This window comes from Sinohyriopsis cumingii, chromosome 3, assembly GCF_028554795.1.
Source record: "Sinohyriopsis cumingii isolate HCF-2022 chromosome 3, ASM2855479v2, whole genome shotgun sequence".
NCBI classification, from domain to species: domain Eukaryota; kingdom Metazoa; phylum Mollusca; class Bivalvia; order Unionida; family Unionidae; genus Sinohyriopsis; species Sinohyriopsis cumingii.
In genome coordinates, this window is record NC_142963.1 from 94,116,258 (window position 1) to 94,130,680 (window position 14,423).

The 14,423-nt window shown below is 35.0% G+C and overlaps 2 protein-coding genes across 4 annotated transcripts in view; one reads left to right on the forward strand and one right to left on the reverse strand.

The window, feature by feature from the left end:
• LOC149803312 (uncharacterized) overlaps positions 1 to 2,018 on the forward strand; it is an 84,691-nt gene extending 82,673 nt beyond the window's left edge. The window contains exons 16-17 of the mRNA XM_089953020.1: positions 349 to 526; positions 980 to 2,018. Of these exons, the coding sequence (XP_089809146.1) occupies positions 349 to 526; positions 980 to 1,077 (276 nt within the window). The 3' untranslated portion in view covers positions 1,078 to 2,018. The remainder of the gene's footprint in view (positions 1 to 348; positions 527 to 979) is intronic.
• A 3,043-nt stretch (positions 2,019 to 5,061) lies between these two features.
• LOC149803314 (uncharacterized) overlaps positions 5,062 to 14,423 on the reverse strand; it is a 93,559-nt gene continuing 84,197 nt past the window's right edge. For 2 of the 3 annotated variants that reach the window (XM_089953022.1, XM_089953023.1), the window contains 2 exons: positions 11,052 to 11,601; positions 5,062 to 6,317 (listed from right to left, as the gene is read on the reverse strand). In XM_089953022.1, coding sequence (XP_089809148.1) covers positions 6,050 to 6,317; positions 11,052 to 11,601 — 818 coding nt within the window. In that variant the 3' untranslated portion in view covers positions 5,062 to 6,049. Of the gene's footprint in view, positions 6,318 to 11,051; positions 11,602 to 14,321; positions 14,403 to 14,423 lie in introns of all 3 variants that reach the window. The other variant, XM_089953021.1, reaches the window with a different exon arrangement.

Genomic DNA, 14,423 nt, shown 5'->3' on the forward strand with positions numbered 1-14,423 from the left:
AACCTCTTAATGCTGAGCGCCTAGCGAAGGAGCTGTTGGCACAATTTTAAAAAAAAAGTTATTGGTTTGACTTAGCCGGGGTTCGACCTCCCACATCCGACGTGGATGCTCTAACCACTAGGCCATCGAAGCGATTTCACTTGAAAAGCTGATAAACCAAAATCCGAACTTTTGAAGTCAATCATTTCAGGTATAGACATTTTGTTTCTGGTATTGTCTGTTGCTGTAAGGTATCCATGTAAACCACCTCAACCTCTACAAAGGGTCCTAGTGTTGACAACAAAAATTATTGATATGTGTCTGCATTTTCGCTATGCACACTTTGTTTTTGTTTTTATTTTGGGACAGACTGTAATGTTGTACAACCCGAACGTAACGAAGATAGAGATCTACGTGGTATCTCCTGCCAGTAAAGACGCCGTCAGAAAGATCGTTGAGACATCAGCCAGCGATTTCGTCAATAACGGATGTCCGGAACACTCAAGATTTGCTCTCACTCCCTATGAAGTTCTGGATATTCCTCATCGTATGTTCATACTATTGGTTTTCCTTTTTTCCTCTTTGAGTCTATAGTAAGATACGTCGAGTGCAAAATCAGTTAGTTCATATTATAATCGAGTAGTTTTAACGAATATCTCCAATCTTCATATAATTTTGCTTCACAAACGTCCGTTGTTTAGAGGAAGTCACTTATCATCCTGCAATGGCTGTAGTGGACGACAAACCATTGGGAAACTATGAAGGACATACTCTTTTATCACGTGTGAAATAAGAATGATTAAGCATCATTTCAGTCAATTAAAGAATGGAAAATATCAGTGTTGCTGCTAAGTTTTAGCAATAACGAGCTCTTGGTCATACTGAGTCTATGCAATCCTATCAGAAAGTGATGCGACGGAATGATGAGTCATATAGCATTACAACATAAAAGGTCTCAATCTGAAATATTTCTAAGATATACTGTTTGTCCTTTTTCCAGACCTTAAGAAACGATCTGCGGACCCACCGGGCTTGAAAGAGGAAAAATTGATGGAGAGACGAAACTGGGAGAAAAAATGGATAGACATGGAGATCTAAATGTACGAACCGTTTCCTTTGCTAAAAATATATTTAATCAAATGTTGAAAACGGTTATGACCTAATTCAATTGTATGTGCTTTCGCTTCTCTGATACAAAATGCCATGAATAATAATCATTTTATACCAATTATTGCTTTATTTAATCATACACGTTTTATAGCAAAAAAATCTGTTTGCAGTAAGTCTTTTAAAAAAATGGACTCGTTTGTTTAAAGAATTAGTATTTGTCCTCAGTAAAGATACGACTGTTTCCATGGAGAGTACTCAGCTGACCGGAAAATAAGTTTTTGAGTTCGTTTGGAAATATATTCATACAATGCTCTTTTATAGTTGTTTATTTGAGTACATTTGCATAAAATCTCACATTTTGTACTGTTTTAAAAGTTTTGTAATCACTTACTTTATATTCTTAGTTTTTCTACTTTTCTACTGGTTTTAACGTTTGCTTGTCGTCTTGTCAGTGTATTTATAAAGACCCAAATAATATCAGGTCACACTACTTTCCGTCGTGTGAATGTATCTAAAAAAGCCAATAATCTGTCAGACGAGATCTTTTGTAACTGAGAAGAAAGTCATGCGGACTTCTATAATGTTCCTTTGAAAGTTTTACAAAAATACCTCCTATTTTGGGCCTATTAAATTCATGATAGCACTATTTTCCTTCGCGTTTTTCGTTTATGAACGTTTTTATAATCAAACCGCTGTAATGCTCGTCTGATTTCTTAGAATGTTATTTGATTTGATAGTAGTTGTCCGAAAAACGTTAAGCATATCCCAAATCTAATATGGCCCATTTTAAGTCTTGCTCACTCACTAGACACACCTGAAACGAAACTTGCCGTACAAAGATACTTCTCATGATTTTGATATATATATATATAAACATTTTCTTCAACATTCGTCTCAATTACAGTGTAATAAACTTTGTTTGCATTGCATACTTTTTCTTTTCTTTTCTTTCGTGTGTTGTACAGATCATGTGTGTGTATGTGACAATGTGACAGACAGAAGTGCGTTTTGCACCTTCATGTTGCATGATTTGTGATCGCTAGATGTGTCCGGTTTACCATTCATCTAGCTTTCGACATTTGATATTGTGATGTCTTTATGGAAAAGATTATTGTTGACAAATTTATGAAAAGCTCTCTTGTCCTTAACTCTGGTGTGGTCATATAAGGAAAATACTAGACGGTATCTGGATTTACTGACGTTACTTTTTGTCGTTTAATATATACTTCCTTGCAGAAGGCGTGCAGAAACGTATGCAGTTGGCTGTTACGCCTGTATACATCATGCTAGGCTAATGACAACCTTTTTCTCCATCCTGACTGCGTTAAGATGATTGATTTTCTCCCCTTTTGAGGGAAAACAAAAAAACCGACAGCACACAATTCTCGCACAACAATGTAAAATTTTGTTAGATGAAAGTAGCTTTTGTATCGTATTTGAAACTTTGTGTATACATAGCGAGTTTATATTTTGTCACGTGATTGGTTCGTTTTTGTGAATAAAATTTGAATATATATCCAAGGTTAATTTGTCGCGGAAATGTCTTCGGATACTCTGATTGGAAAAAAAAAACGGTTTATACTGTGTGCTTATGAACAGAAGGTTCTAAATACGGCGCAGAATTCCATTTGTTATTTAATCAGCTTTAATTTGTGTATTCAGTGTTCCTGGTGGATTAAGGTGCATACATGTGGTGTCGGATCAGATGAAAGCTTCTACCCCCACCCCACCCCAATTTTTTTATATATGCATTTTTAAGCGGAAGAGAATTTTTTTCTAATACGTTAATGTCAATCAGAGTATTATTTAAAGATACTCCCCCCCCCCTTAATAACAGTTAACAATTACTAAAAATGTGAAATCTGTACAAATCATTACTTTTGTTTCCACAAGTAAGTCAACCATCTTCGTTATTTTTAATTACTGAATATAGGTCGGAGAGAGAGAGTCATGTTGACTAAAGATTATATTAAAGTAGCTATGAAGTTATGAGTTTACACAAAAATCATAGGCATGGAAGCAAGTATGCTTTTATACTTCGTCTTGACGTTTCCTACATTTTTCCCTTCAATATAGCACCATTGCCATTGTGCTACATTTTCCCCAGCACCTATTTGCCACTATTACGATGATGTGCCATTAGATCCCATACATTAGAGTTGGTAACACGAACAATTTTAAACCGCGGGATTTCTGTACATACTGCGATACCAACGACTGTATACCGCGGCATTTCTGTACATACTGCGATACGTACCACGGTAGACCGCGGTATTTCTGTACATACTGCGTTACGTATTACGATATACCGCAATTATATTAGGGTCCAACATTTTAATGTTCTGAGGCAAAGGCCTGACATTTAAAAAAAAATCCGTAAACCAATAGCTGGAAAATATATTGTTCTGCATTATAACAAAATATCACCGTATTATATCCATTATGCAATTTGAAACTAAAGTAATTATATTAGTATGAAAGAAAACAATATATTACAGTCCAGAGAAAATCGCAGCCCCCCCCCTCCAATGGTTAGTACGTTATGGTAGATGGATATGATGTGTATGTAATTTGTTGTATAAGTTGTAATCTAAAGCCTGTAACTAAAGTGGAATGATTAAAACTTGCACTATGGCTGACACTCTGTGGAAGACCTTGTTCTGATTTTCCAGAGCTTGATGCTAAAGATGAAAGGGTTGACACTAAAGCCTACAATTTTCTAGCTACACTACTGATATAATAGGAAGGAAAACTTTTATTTGGATGCCAACGCCCAGGCTAGGTCAGTAAACATAAAACACACTCAGCAAACAAGAAAATATTTAGTGGAACTGAAAAACTAACTAAACGTCAAAACAACTTCTGTCCCGAAAATCTTAGGATGATTCGCAGTCTTACAAAAATACATGTACCTGAAACATCAGCAAACTCTAGTATATAATTAAATTTATTTTCCCCAAAGTTTGCTTTCTTTCACAACATCAAATTTGGCCACCACGGTGGCATACGTGATACGTGTCAAACATGTTATAAAAGTAGAATAAATATAATATAGCTGGAATATTCAAAACTAATTTGCGACAAATAAAACTGTTTTGTAAAGTTTTTTAATATCATTAAATCTGTTACAAGATTACTAGGGAACTTGCGTTCATTCCCTATGGACGAGTGGCCCCGAGTGGCCGAGTGGTCTAAAGCGCTATCCGTTACGGATCTCTGCCATCTCACCTCTGTCTGCGCCGGTTCGAGTCTCGGATTCAGGCAATGTGGGTATGTGAGAAAGCTTGCCAATAGCTTCTCGTGGGTCGGTGGTTCTTTCTTGAGTTTTCCCGGGTTCTTCCTCCACCATTAATACTGGCCGCCATGTATAGCTTATCGTGTGCTGAAAAATGGCGTTAAACCCGCCACCACCACCTTACGGACGAAAACCACCGAAGAACTGATGTAATAAAACATGTATCGTGGTACGCACCGCCAGAAAAAGATACTGCGGTAAACCGGTATACCGGTAATACCGCACACATCTACTATACATGTATTCTATTAACTCAACGTGATATGTTAATGCATCCGACTGATTATACTCTGATGGATAATGTGTACTGTTTTGAATGGTCAGACGGACTACACGCTGGTGAATAATGCGTACTGTTTTGAAAGGCCAGACTGATTATATGCTGATGGATAATGTGTACTGTTTTAAAAGGTCAGACTGACTAAACGCTGGTGAATGCGTACTGTGTCGAAAAGTCAGACCAGCTACACGCTGGTGGATAATGCGTACTATTTTGAAAGGTCAGACATAGCTATACTGCAGTTATGAGTATATGAAAATGGTGACCCAAAATATTTATTTCATTCCCACCAGAAGACCGTGTGGAAATGCATGAATGTAAAATGGACCTTTTGCATGTGTGTATTGCGACAGAATGGAAATGATGGATATTTAGCAATGATAAATGAGCACACGAAAAGGATCACAGTGACTTTATTAATAGCATTTAGACAATACACGTATTTGCCATGCATATTTGTTTTTACCTACAATCATATGACGGGTATCCCTTAGTACACTGCACTCAAAAGTAAATAAATTATTTAGAATACATTTTCAACAGTTGTCTAGACATATGACTTTTCTTATTTTATAGAAACAATCCAATAGAGTAGATGTATCTAAACCAATGCAAACGTGGGTTCACGCCACACTTTCGTAATATTTGCGATAAATTCTGCAAATTTGGAGTCTTTCTCACAAAAGAACAACACACGATGAGCCTGATAGCTGGCCCAGGAATATGTTATATTTGTTGATAACATGTTAAATTTTTAGTATATATTTCGAAACGAATATTTTCTTCTCTTCTTACTCTCCGAAATTCTATAATATTCTTGGTAGATCTTCATCATTATCAGTCGATGAAGCTAAATTACATTTAATAAATTATTAAATAAAGAACAATATTTTACACTTTCTCCCGGTACAGCTGAGGAATTTTCCTATTGCACTAGCCCGTACAAAGCAATTTAATAAATTAAAAAAGGATTCCACACTGATTACTTCCACTCACATGTTGATATTGTTTCCAAACGAAATGGCCTATTTACAATAATAGCTCTATAGGAGTCAAACAATTTACTTCCTCCTCACACGTAGATTAAATTCATCAAACAAATTAAAATGTAAACCACACGAAACAAGTGTCAATGACCATACATAGGCGGTATACTAGACTAATAAAAATATGTAACTAGTCCTTTCCCCCATTGAAAAAATATCTTGATCACATAAAACTTGTAGCAAAAAAGAATCATAAATATTATACGCAACGTGCAAAACGAAGAAAATCTAGCTGTGCAAGAAGCAAACAAACTCTAAACATTATTTTGTCTTAATACATGTTATGAGTAATCATAAACATGGATATAGGTGGTCATTTCCACATCCAGTGAAATCTCTCTAGAAGTCGGACATTCCCAGAGCGTCATCTAGCCTTGGAGGCAAAGAGGATGTACTAAAGGTCTCTTTGACAGTTCGATGTGGCTCTTCACCGGGGCGTTGCGTTTCGTATGTGTCACGTGTTTTTATTTCCGTGTGACGGGTGGGCTCTTGTTTGCTTCCGGGGTAAACTTGGCGCTCAGTTTTCGTTTCCTCATGTAGCATTTTGTAGACATACGATTGATTCCAGTCTCTCTCTCCGGGAACTGCAGGCTTCGTTGACGCAGAGCTGGTTAATGACAAAGTAAAACATTTAAGCGATTTTATACTTGAGAACAAACAGACGATCAGAGTAATACATAACTGACAAAACACAAATTAAATAAAAATAATGCAGATAAACTTTTGTTCAGAAACTGATTTAAAAATTGTACAAATACCTAAAACAATCTATCCTAACCCACACGTATATGTCATCATAAAGTAAGAGTAAGAGATGAATGAATTGTTCACGTACATTACAAAAGACTCGAAGTCAAATAACCCAAGCAGCTTAGAGAATACAACTAGCTGTCCAATGTTAAGTTCGTGAATAACTATCGACATATCGATATTGATACAAAAGTGGAAAAAAACTAATTTGTGATGAATAATAGATAACTTCATTCATTGTTATTTAGAAGAAAAGAAACGACTCTACAACATTGGGGGCAATTTAATATTTCGACTAACATCATATCAGCCAAAAGAAAATACACCAGACACGTAGTACATACACATGTATGTTTGTATGTATGTATGTATGTATGTATGTATGTATGTATGTATGTATGTATGTATGTATGTATACCTTCGTAAGTGTGTGTGTGTGCGTGAGTGCGTGTGTGTGTAGGTAGGTAGGTAAATATTAAACAATGATCTTTTGAAAAGTTGTTCATAAAAATTGAAAACGGTGAAAAATCTAATCTACACAAGCACTAAAAAATAGATAACACAAATATAACAAAGTGATTTGCTTCTAGTATCAAGTACTCTAAACACTGTCATAAAACCAAAATGAGATGATGTTCTTACTCTTAAAACGAGGCAACTAAATATTATAATTTAATTTGTTATTCTAGTCCTAATCTACTTAACTCTCTGCACAATAAATGGAATATTAAAAATATATACACACATGTCATTGTACTCTAGCAATCTACAAGAAAAGATTTATATTAATACTGAATAATGATTTATTTTCCATGTAAGTGTAAAACGCGTTACAACGCGATTTCACTTAAAACGCGATGGCATCATGGCTCCCATTTTTCAATTTAAAGGTGACTTCTACTTTTAACATCCTAAATACATGCTCTCAGAAAAACCAGTTATTCGTATCCCTAGCAGACTTGTAATCCCAGCACTGCGTTTAATGTTGCCATAACTTCACGGTGCATCGATTCCGCCATACTGGCATATATACAATTCAAAACTGAAGTATATTTGATGTCTGATGAAACCAGGCGAACAAAACAAACGATATATGATCAAGATGTTAGTTTAAACTGATGACATTGAAATTTCATTGCACATTTTCTATGGGGAAGTTTTTCGAACAAATATGTTATCGCGATCTAGCTTATATCGCGATGTTATTCTTTGGACACTGAGTATCGCGTCACAACGAGTTTTACCTGCATAAAGAGAGCATCAGGTTTACGAATTTATATGTATGGAAGTTGGCTGAATTATTTTATGCAGCATTTAAACATAAATGAGACCCAAATTCCATGGAGGTAATTGAGTTTACAAATGTATATCTGTTTCTGAACGTATTGCAAATCTTTCTAACCCTAATATATTAAAAAAAATTGTATTTGTAACAGGGAGAAAATAATTTGGAAACATTTCACAAGCTTAAAAAATAAGGTCAGTTTTCTTTCTGTGAATATATATCGCTAATATATGGGTACACTAAAAATGAAAGGGCATTTTAAAATTAATTCTCAATATGTTATGATTAATTATTTATACAATACTTATTTATTTTATGATTATAATTATTATGCACACCATACTTTTTATTATATAATTTGAGTTTTGTTGAAATAATGAACAATCGTCAATAATATATCAAGGTATAATATATTATTTTTTTTTAAATGTGCATTATACATTAATTTAAAAAAACAAAAACTGAATATTTCTATTTATTCAGGCATTTTTTAAATATAGTTATCAATATAGATATATGTATCTTTAAGATTCAGCTTTAGTTTTATGTATTTTTATGTATTAAAATATCATTTATCTGTACTGTATATGCATCTTACCATGTAAATTATTCGTTAAAGAATAAAACAATTAGGTTAAAAATGTAAGCTATGCAGTCATCTTGTTTATATCATTCATCAATTAGAAACAGAATCTATATAATGACGTATGAAATGATATTGAATTCAGTCTGATGAATCAATAAAGCGAAACCATTCACACAGTCTACGTGTTTATTATTATTATTATTATTATTATTATTACACTTTTCTGACGCGATACTCAGTGTCCAAAGAATAACATCGCGATATAAGCTAGATCGCGATAACACTTTTGTTTATTAAAGTACACTTTTCTGACAGAAAATGTGCGTAACTATTTGTATGCGTCACTCCTATCCCCATTCAAACAATAGCGGAGGGGGGGGGGGAATTGAATTTGAAAGATGACGGTTAATTTATTCAAAATAGGCATATTCAATTCAGAACAAAGATCGTATCACTTTGTACAATCAGCATTTTATCCTGTAAAATGATTAAGTTGCTGATTTATTACTGCCGCATTATAGACTGAACGATGAGAGTTCATGTAGTAGGTCAGTTTGTGTAGCATATTTTACTGACCAACTGATTGTACTTATTAATAGTCATCCCTTACCCATACTGAGGCGTACACTTTCGTCAACCCCTCCTCTCACTTGTCTGATTATTGGAATTCGGTAAAATGGAAACATTCCTTTGCCCGAAATAATTAGCCAAATAATAGGAGTGAAGTGTTAGTGAGTTTCCATGATGCCATGGGTCGTTAGTAGTGAATTCAGGTCAAAACAGAATGAGTGTCCCTTGAATAACAAAGTCTCTACTAAAATCTAGTGGTGTACATTGGTGGTGTGTACATTGGTGGTATGACTGCAGTGCCAGTATTTACGGTAGAAAACCGGTAAATTGCATAAAGGAATCAATAAGAAGGAACTCGGCAGATATCGTTTATATCGCCATGGTGGCAAATGTGATGCAGTTGTACTGGTAAAATGTGCCTGAAAACCATAGTTTTACTGGCCTAAGGTGGCGTAGTTAAAATAGTTCCCTGTCTTAAGGGATAGTTGTATAGTTTCTACGGCATGAACTCCTGGGGGTACGGAAACTTAAGGAAGAGAAACTATGCAGATGTGCGGCTGATAAATATTTGGCAGGTTGTGAGATCTGTGGTCTTGATTCGAGTAAAATTTGAGTATAAAACGGACACGTCGGGCTTTCAAATTTACAACTCAAGTTGTATGGAAGTCTTTGGAAATTTGGGGTAAACTTATGACTTCTAGCGGGAATCGCGTCAGGGTTTGTCACCACTCGGTCAAGGAAAGTCCCACCACTCGGTCAAGTAAAGTCCCCTGGCTTGTAACACTATATATATATATATATATATATATATATATATATATATATATATATATATATATATATATATATATATATATATATATATATATATATATATATATATATATATAAACACTCAACTGTCCGTAAAGAAGGGAAATCAAGAAAATAGAGAGAAAGCTACTACCCATGCTCTAAATCTATATCTACTTACAAGGCAAAACTAAATGGCGGGCAAGTGGTGTGTACCCTACTTACAAGGCAAAACTAAATGGCGGGCAAGTGGTGTGTACCCAACATAGTGAGCACAGGGCAAGCGGAAATCGAAGGATGCCTTTCCTTCCTAAAGTTCCAACTATGGCTCGCAACTATATGGGTACACCCAAGGGCACAAGCGAAAACAAAATAGTTGAGATCGATATGTGAACAATCCATTAATCAGAAATAATTCTGGGTGTAAGGACATGTTTTGGACAGGTGTCTTGCTGATAATCTGAAACGACGAGAAACCCAAAGAAAACAAAGTTACCTCGTTTGATCGAAATATTAGCATCAAGCTTTTTATGAAGGACAAAATCAAATTTAAAAGTAGTAAATGATTTCGTGACCAAGATTGTTAAATTCAAGAATCAGCGATCTATAGTCTTACAAGGAGAATTACAGTGAGGATATGATGGTTATGTGAACTAATTTTCAACGCGACTGTTTTATTAAAGCGTCTTACAATAATTACAATTCTATTCGAAATGTTTCAACCTAATATTTTTCACATCAGAGAAACAATATGACGCAAATTTACCTAATCTGAGATCACCCAACATTATTTTTTGAGGTTGATTCCAGCAGCATTTAATTTATAACTCAGTCATAGCATGCACAAGGATGAACTACCAACACACAGAGGAAGAATCAACGTCTGATCTAGTTATGACTCAACCTTTACTAGGAAAATCGAATGATTGCTCCAGATTCTAGAATTTAGGAAAAGATCTGCCGAAACATCAAATTAGGTAAAATGACGAGTCTAGTATGATCATATAGGCATCCGATCAGCAAAGATGTGTTGATTTGTACAAAAGGACCAGTTTCTAAGATACGGGGTTATACAAACTGACCATGCTTGCATTCCACTGCAAACAAAAGAAACTTACGGGGTGGCTTCCGGTCTATTTACCATCATGGTCTGCCCAATCAGTGTTTCCTTGATATTGTCCTGCGAGTAAAGCCCTATAGGAGAGTTATACTGGAGATGGACTACGCTAGTAGAGGGACTGACGCCCTTGCCCTGGCAGTAACCTTCAGTATCTTTAGATTCGCGGGGAGCTTGATAAGGCTGGGAAGACCTAGCAGGGGACCTGGTAGGTTTTGGGGGCACAGCAGTGAAAACAGACCTTTGAACAGGAGCCTGATGTTGTGGCTGATATATTTGCTGCTTCTGCTGCTGCTGCTGCTGTTGTTGTTGCTGTTGTTGTTGCTGTTGTGGCTTAGAAGCTGGCTGCTGACGAGCCGTGGATTGAGTTTTGATTTGTATAATATTTTGTTTGGGCGACTGGTATGAGAGGGACGCATCAGTTTCATCGAAATCGGGTTGAAATCCTCTAGCTTGCTTCTTGTTAAACTCTTCCTGCTGAAGCTGTTCTTTTTCCCAGGGCTTTAGTTCACGTTTCTCAGTTTTTAGCGTGCTTCCCCATGCCGGCCCAGCGTCTGGTTTGTCTTGTCCTCGGGTTTGTTTCTGCTCTTCTTGTAACACGGCCTGCACCGCGGACTTGACTGGTGGGGCGTACGGCTCAGGTTTCTTGGAGGCCGGTTTGGGTGCTGGAGAAGGTGGCTGGGGCTTGATGACCGGCTGGTATGGGCGTGGCTTCGTGTAATCAAAGCCAAATGCAGGGACTGGCTCGCTCGGTGTGCTCAAAACAACTTTTTTACCACTTGATCGTACGGCTAGACAAAAGAAAAGAAAATTTTTGAGGTTATTTTGCAGTCACTGACATCATATATGATTAATGCCATATTTACTAGCTTTTCCACGGATAAATATATATATAAAACCATTTCTATGAGTATTAGTTTCCTTGAATATTTGTAGTCTCGATAGACAATATTCTCCACGCGAAAACTATTAAATATTAGTTTGTATATTTGTAGTAATTGTTAATCAAGATAATCTCAAAGCAAGTCTTTTCTTAAAATTGACCCTGTATTTAAATTTTCATTTTGTTTAGTTTATTATACGAATATCGAAATCGTTATCAGATTGACTTGGCTTACAAAAATGCCAGATAAATGACGCTAGTAAATCGGCATCATCAGTCTATGGGCCTGCATGAAGTTCTTACATTTCGTCAGCACTTAAAATTTAATTTGAAATAAAAGTAAAATATTTATAAAGTTCGTTAAACTCAGCAAAGGTCCAATGGATCATATTTTCTTATCGAAAATAATCATCAGTTATATCAGTCAAAGCATGAATATTGCTAAAGAAGATATTCTCCCAAGTTTCATAAATTTTTATCGACACACTAGATGATAAACCATCTTAATGTATTAATTATAAGGAAGAGATATACAGTTATCGTTTACCATACGGTGTTGAAATCTTTCAGTCCCAGAAATATCAATCAATAGTGATGCACAGTATACATTTAAACCTTTCTTGAAAGTGAGTGCAATTAACAACGTGTAAGAGGTAGATAATTATTTCAATGTAATTGACAGCTTAAAATATATATAAACGTTTAATTCTACCATAGTACATAGCCGCTTACAAAATATCTGGGAATTTTTGTTCATATTCTAAGGAAATGAGACAGTAAAACTTGCAAGACGCCTTTAGATATTATCACTGATAGTAAGTGATGACTATCAGAAATGGAGTGGATATATTACGATAGCTGATATCCTCAGAATCAAGAGAGACAAAATTCTGAAGTTTCAGGTCAACATGTTAAGCATGTTATAATGTCATCATCGTTGAAATTCATTGATATAAAACCATAGAAGCTCGAGGCTGGATTTAAACGCCTTCTAGAATCCAGCAATATGGTTTTATGAAAAGTCATTTGGACGTTTTGGAAACGAATTACATGTCTTAACTATGCCCCAAAAGTATAGACCATGTTGTAGATATAGTGGCCATCGACAACTTCATAACAGCCTTCGTATGTTTCAAGAATATGAAGATTTACTGACATCGCGAGTCAATTATCATATAAAAATATACATTCACGACACACATATAAAGCGCGTTCCGTTTATATTTTGTATAAAACATAATGTAAAACTCTTTACGATTTTACCCCCTCCCCGTTCTGAATGTGTAATTTGAGCTGTTGTCAAAAGCGTTCTGTGTATATATGTTGTTGAAATGCTTGACTGAATAAGCAGTTACTGACGAAAACCTAAATTGTCAGAGTATAGATTATTTCCAAAACAAACAAATTCAAACTAAGAACCATAATGCTCCTTTTTTAACTGTCAAACATATACTTAACTGTTTGAGAAATACTGTAACACTCCTCCCTAGAGCTCAAGGCATTATTAGAGGATATATGATATATGTTCTATTTAATTCATGATACTGTACTCACAATTAATTCTAATGGTTAAAAATGCATTAAACTATTTAAAACATGTAAAAATCAATTAAAAATATATATTTATTGCAGCATGCAAATAGCGTTCACTTTGCTTATAACAACCAAGTGGACATGTGCAACATGCAAAAAGCATTCTTCGTTTTATGTATGCATCGTCTAAATCATGCCACGTGTAAGCTCAACAGAAAGGAATCAAAGCGACATATTTTCAAACAAAAGAGGCAAAGAAAGGCCTGAAATGAGAACATTAATTATGTACAGGATTCATGACCATTTCTAAGCTTCAAAATCGACAACTGTGATATATGTGGACTATGTTCGCTGAATGTATAACAAATTATGCTTTGCTATTTTAAAGCTACGACAAAGGTACGACAAGAACACCCAGCGTGAATGCCCGTACCTAATAAATAAAGAATACTGACAGCAATGGGCTAGGTCACTCTAGCACGTTCAGATGTTTTAAGAGATCAACCCATGACAAATCTATAATTTGGTGATCCTTATACATCGTACCAGTGCGTGTGAATTTCACATAACATTCATGAAACCAAAGACAACACCGTTAACTTAAAATATGACGGTCTTTTTGTTCTGTCTTTCAACACACAAAAAAAAGATCAGTAAATCGAACTTATTGTTGGCCTTCGAAAAATTATAAATGTACTGGAAACGTTTGGCGGTATTCAGCAGGAACGCCTCAAATGACTTCGAGGCTAAATCAGTATATTTTGGAGGAGAAAACGTGAAGTAACTATACTAATTTAGATGCACCAATACATTTTTGAAATCACTCTGAGGACAATATATATATATATATATATATATATATATATATATATATATATATATATATATATATATATATATATATATATATATATATATATATATATATATATATTGAATTGAGCTTGTTCAAAATTGTGATTTAAATAAAAAGAAACAAAAAAAAAAAACAACTTAATTTCTCGAAAGGTCTACAATAACATATTTTCTGAACCCATATGATGCTGTCAGATTACTTTCAAAAAAGCACGGACATACACTGAACACTGTGATCACCTTTAGATTTTTCCTCTGAAAATAGTTTTTGTCTAACTCGAACAGGGGATGTTGGGTAATCGTCTTCATCATATTCTATGTCTGTCAATAAGAAGCATACAT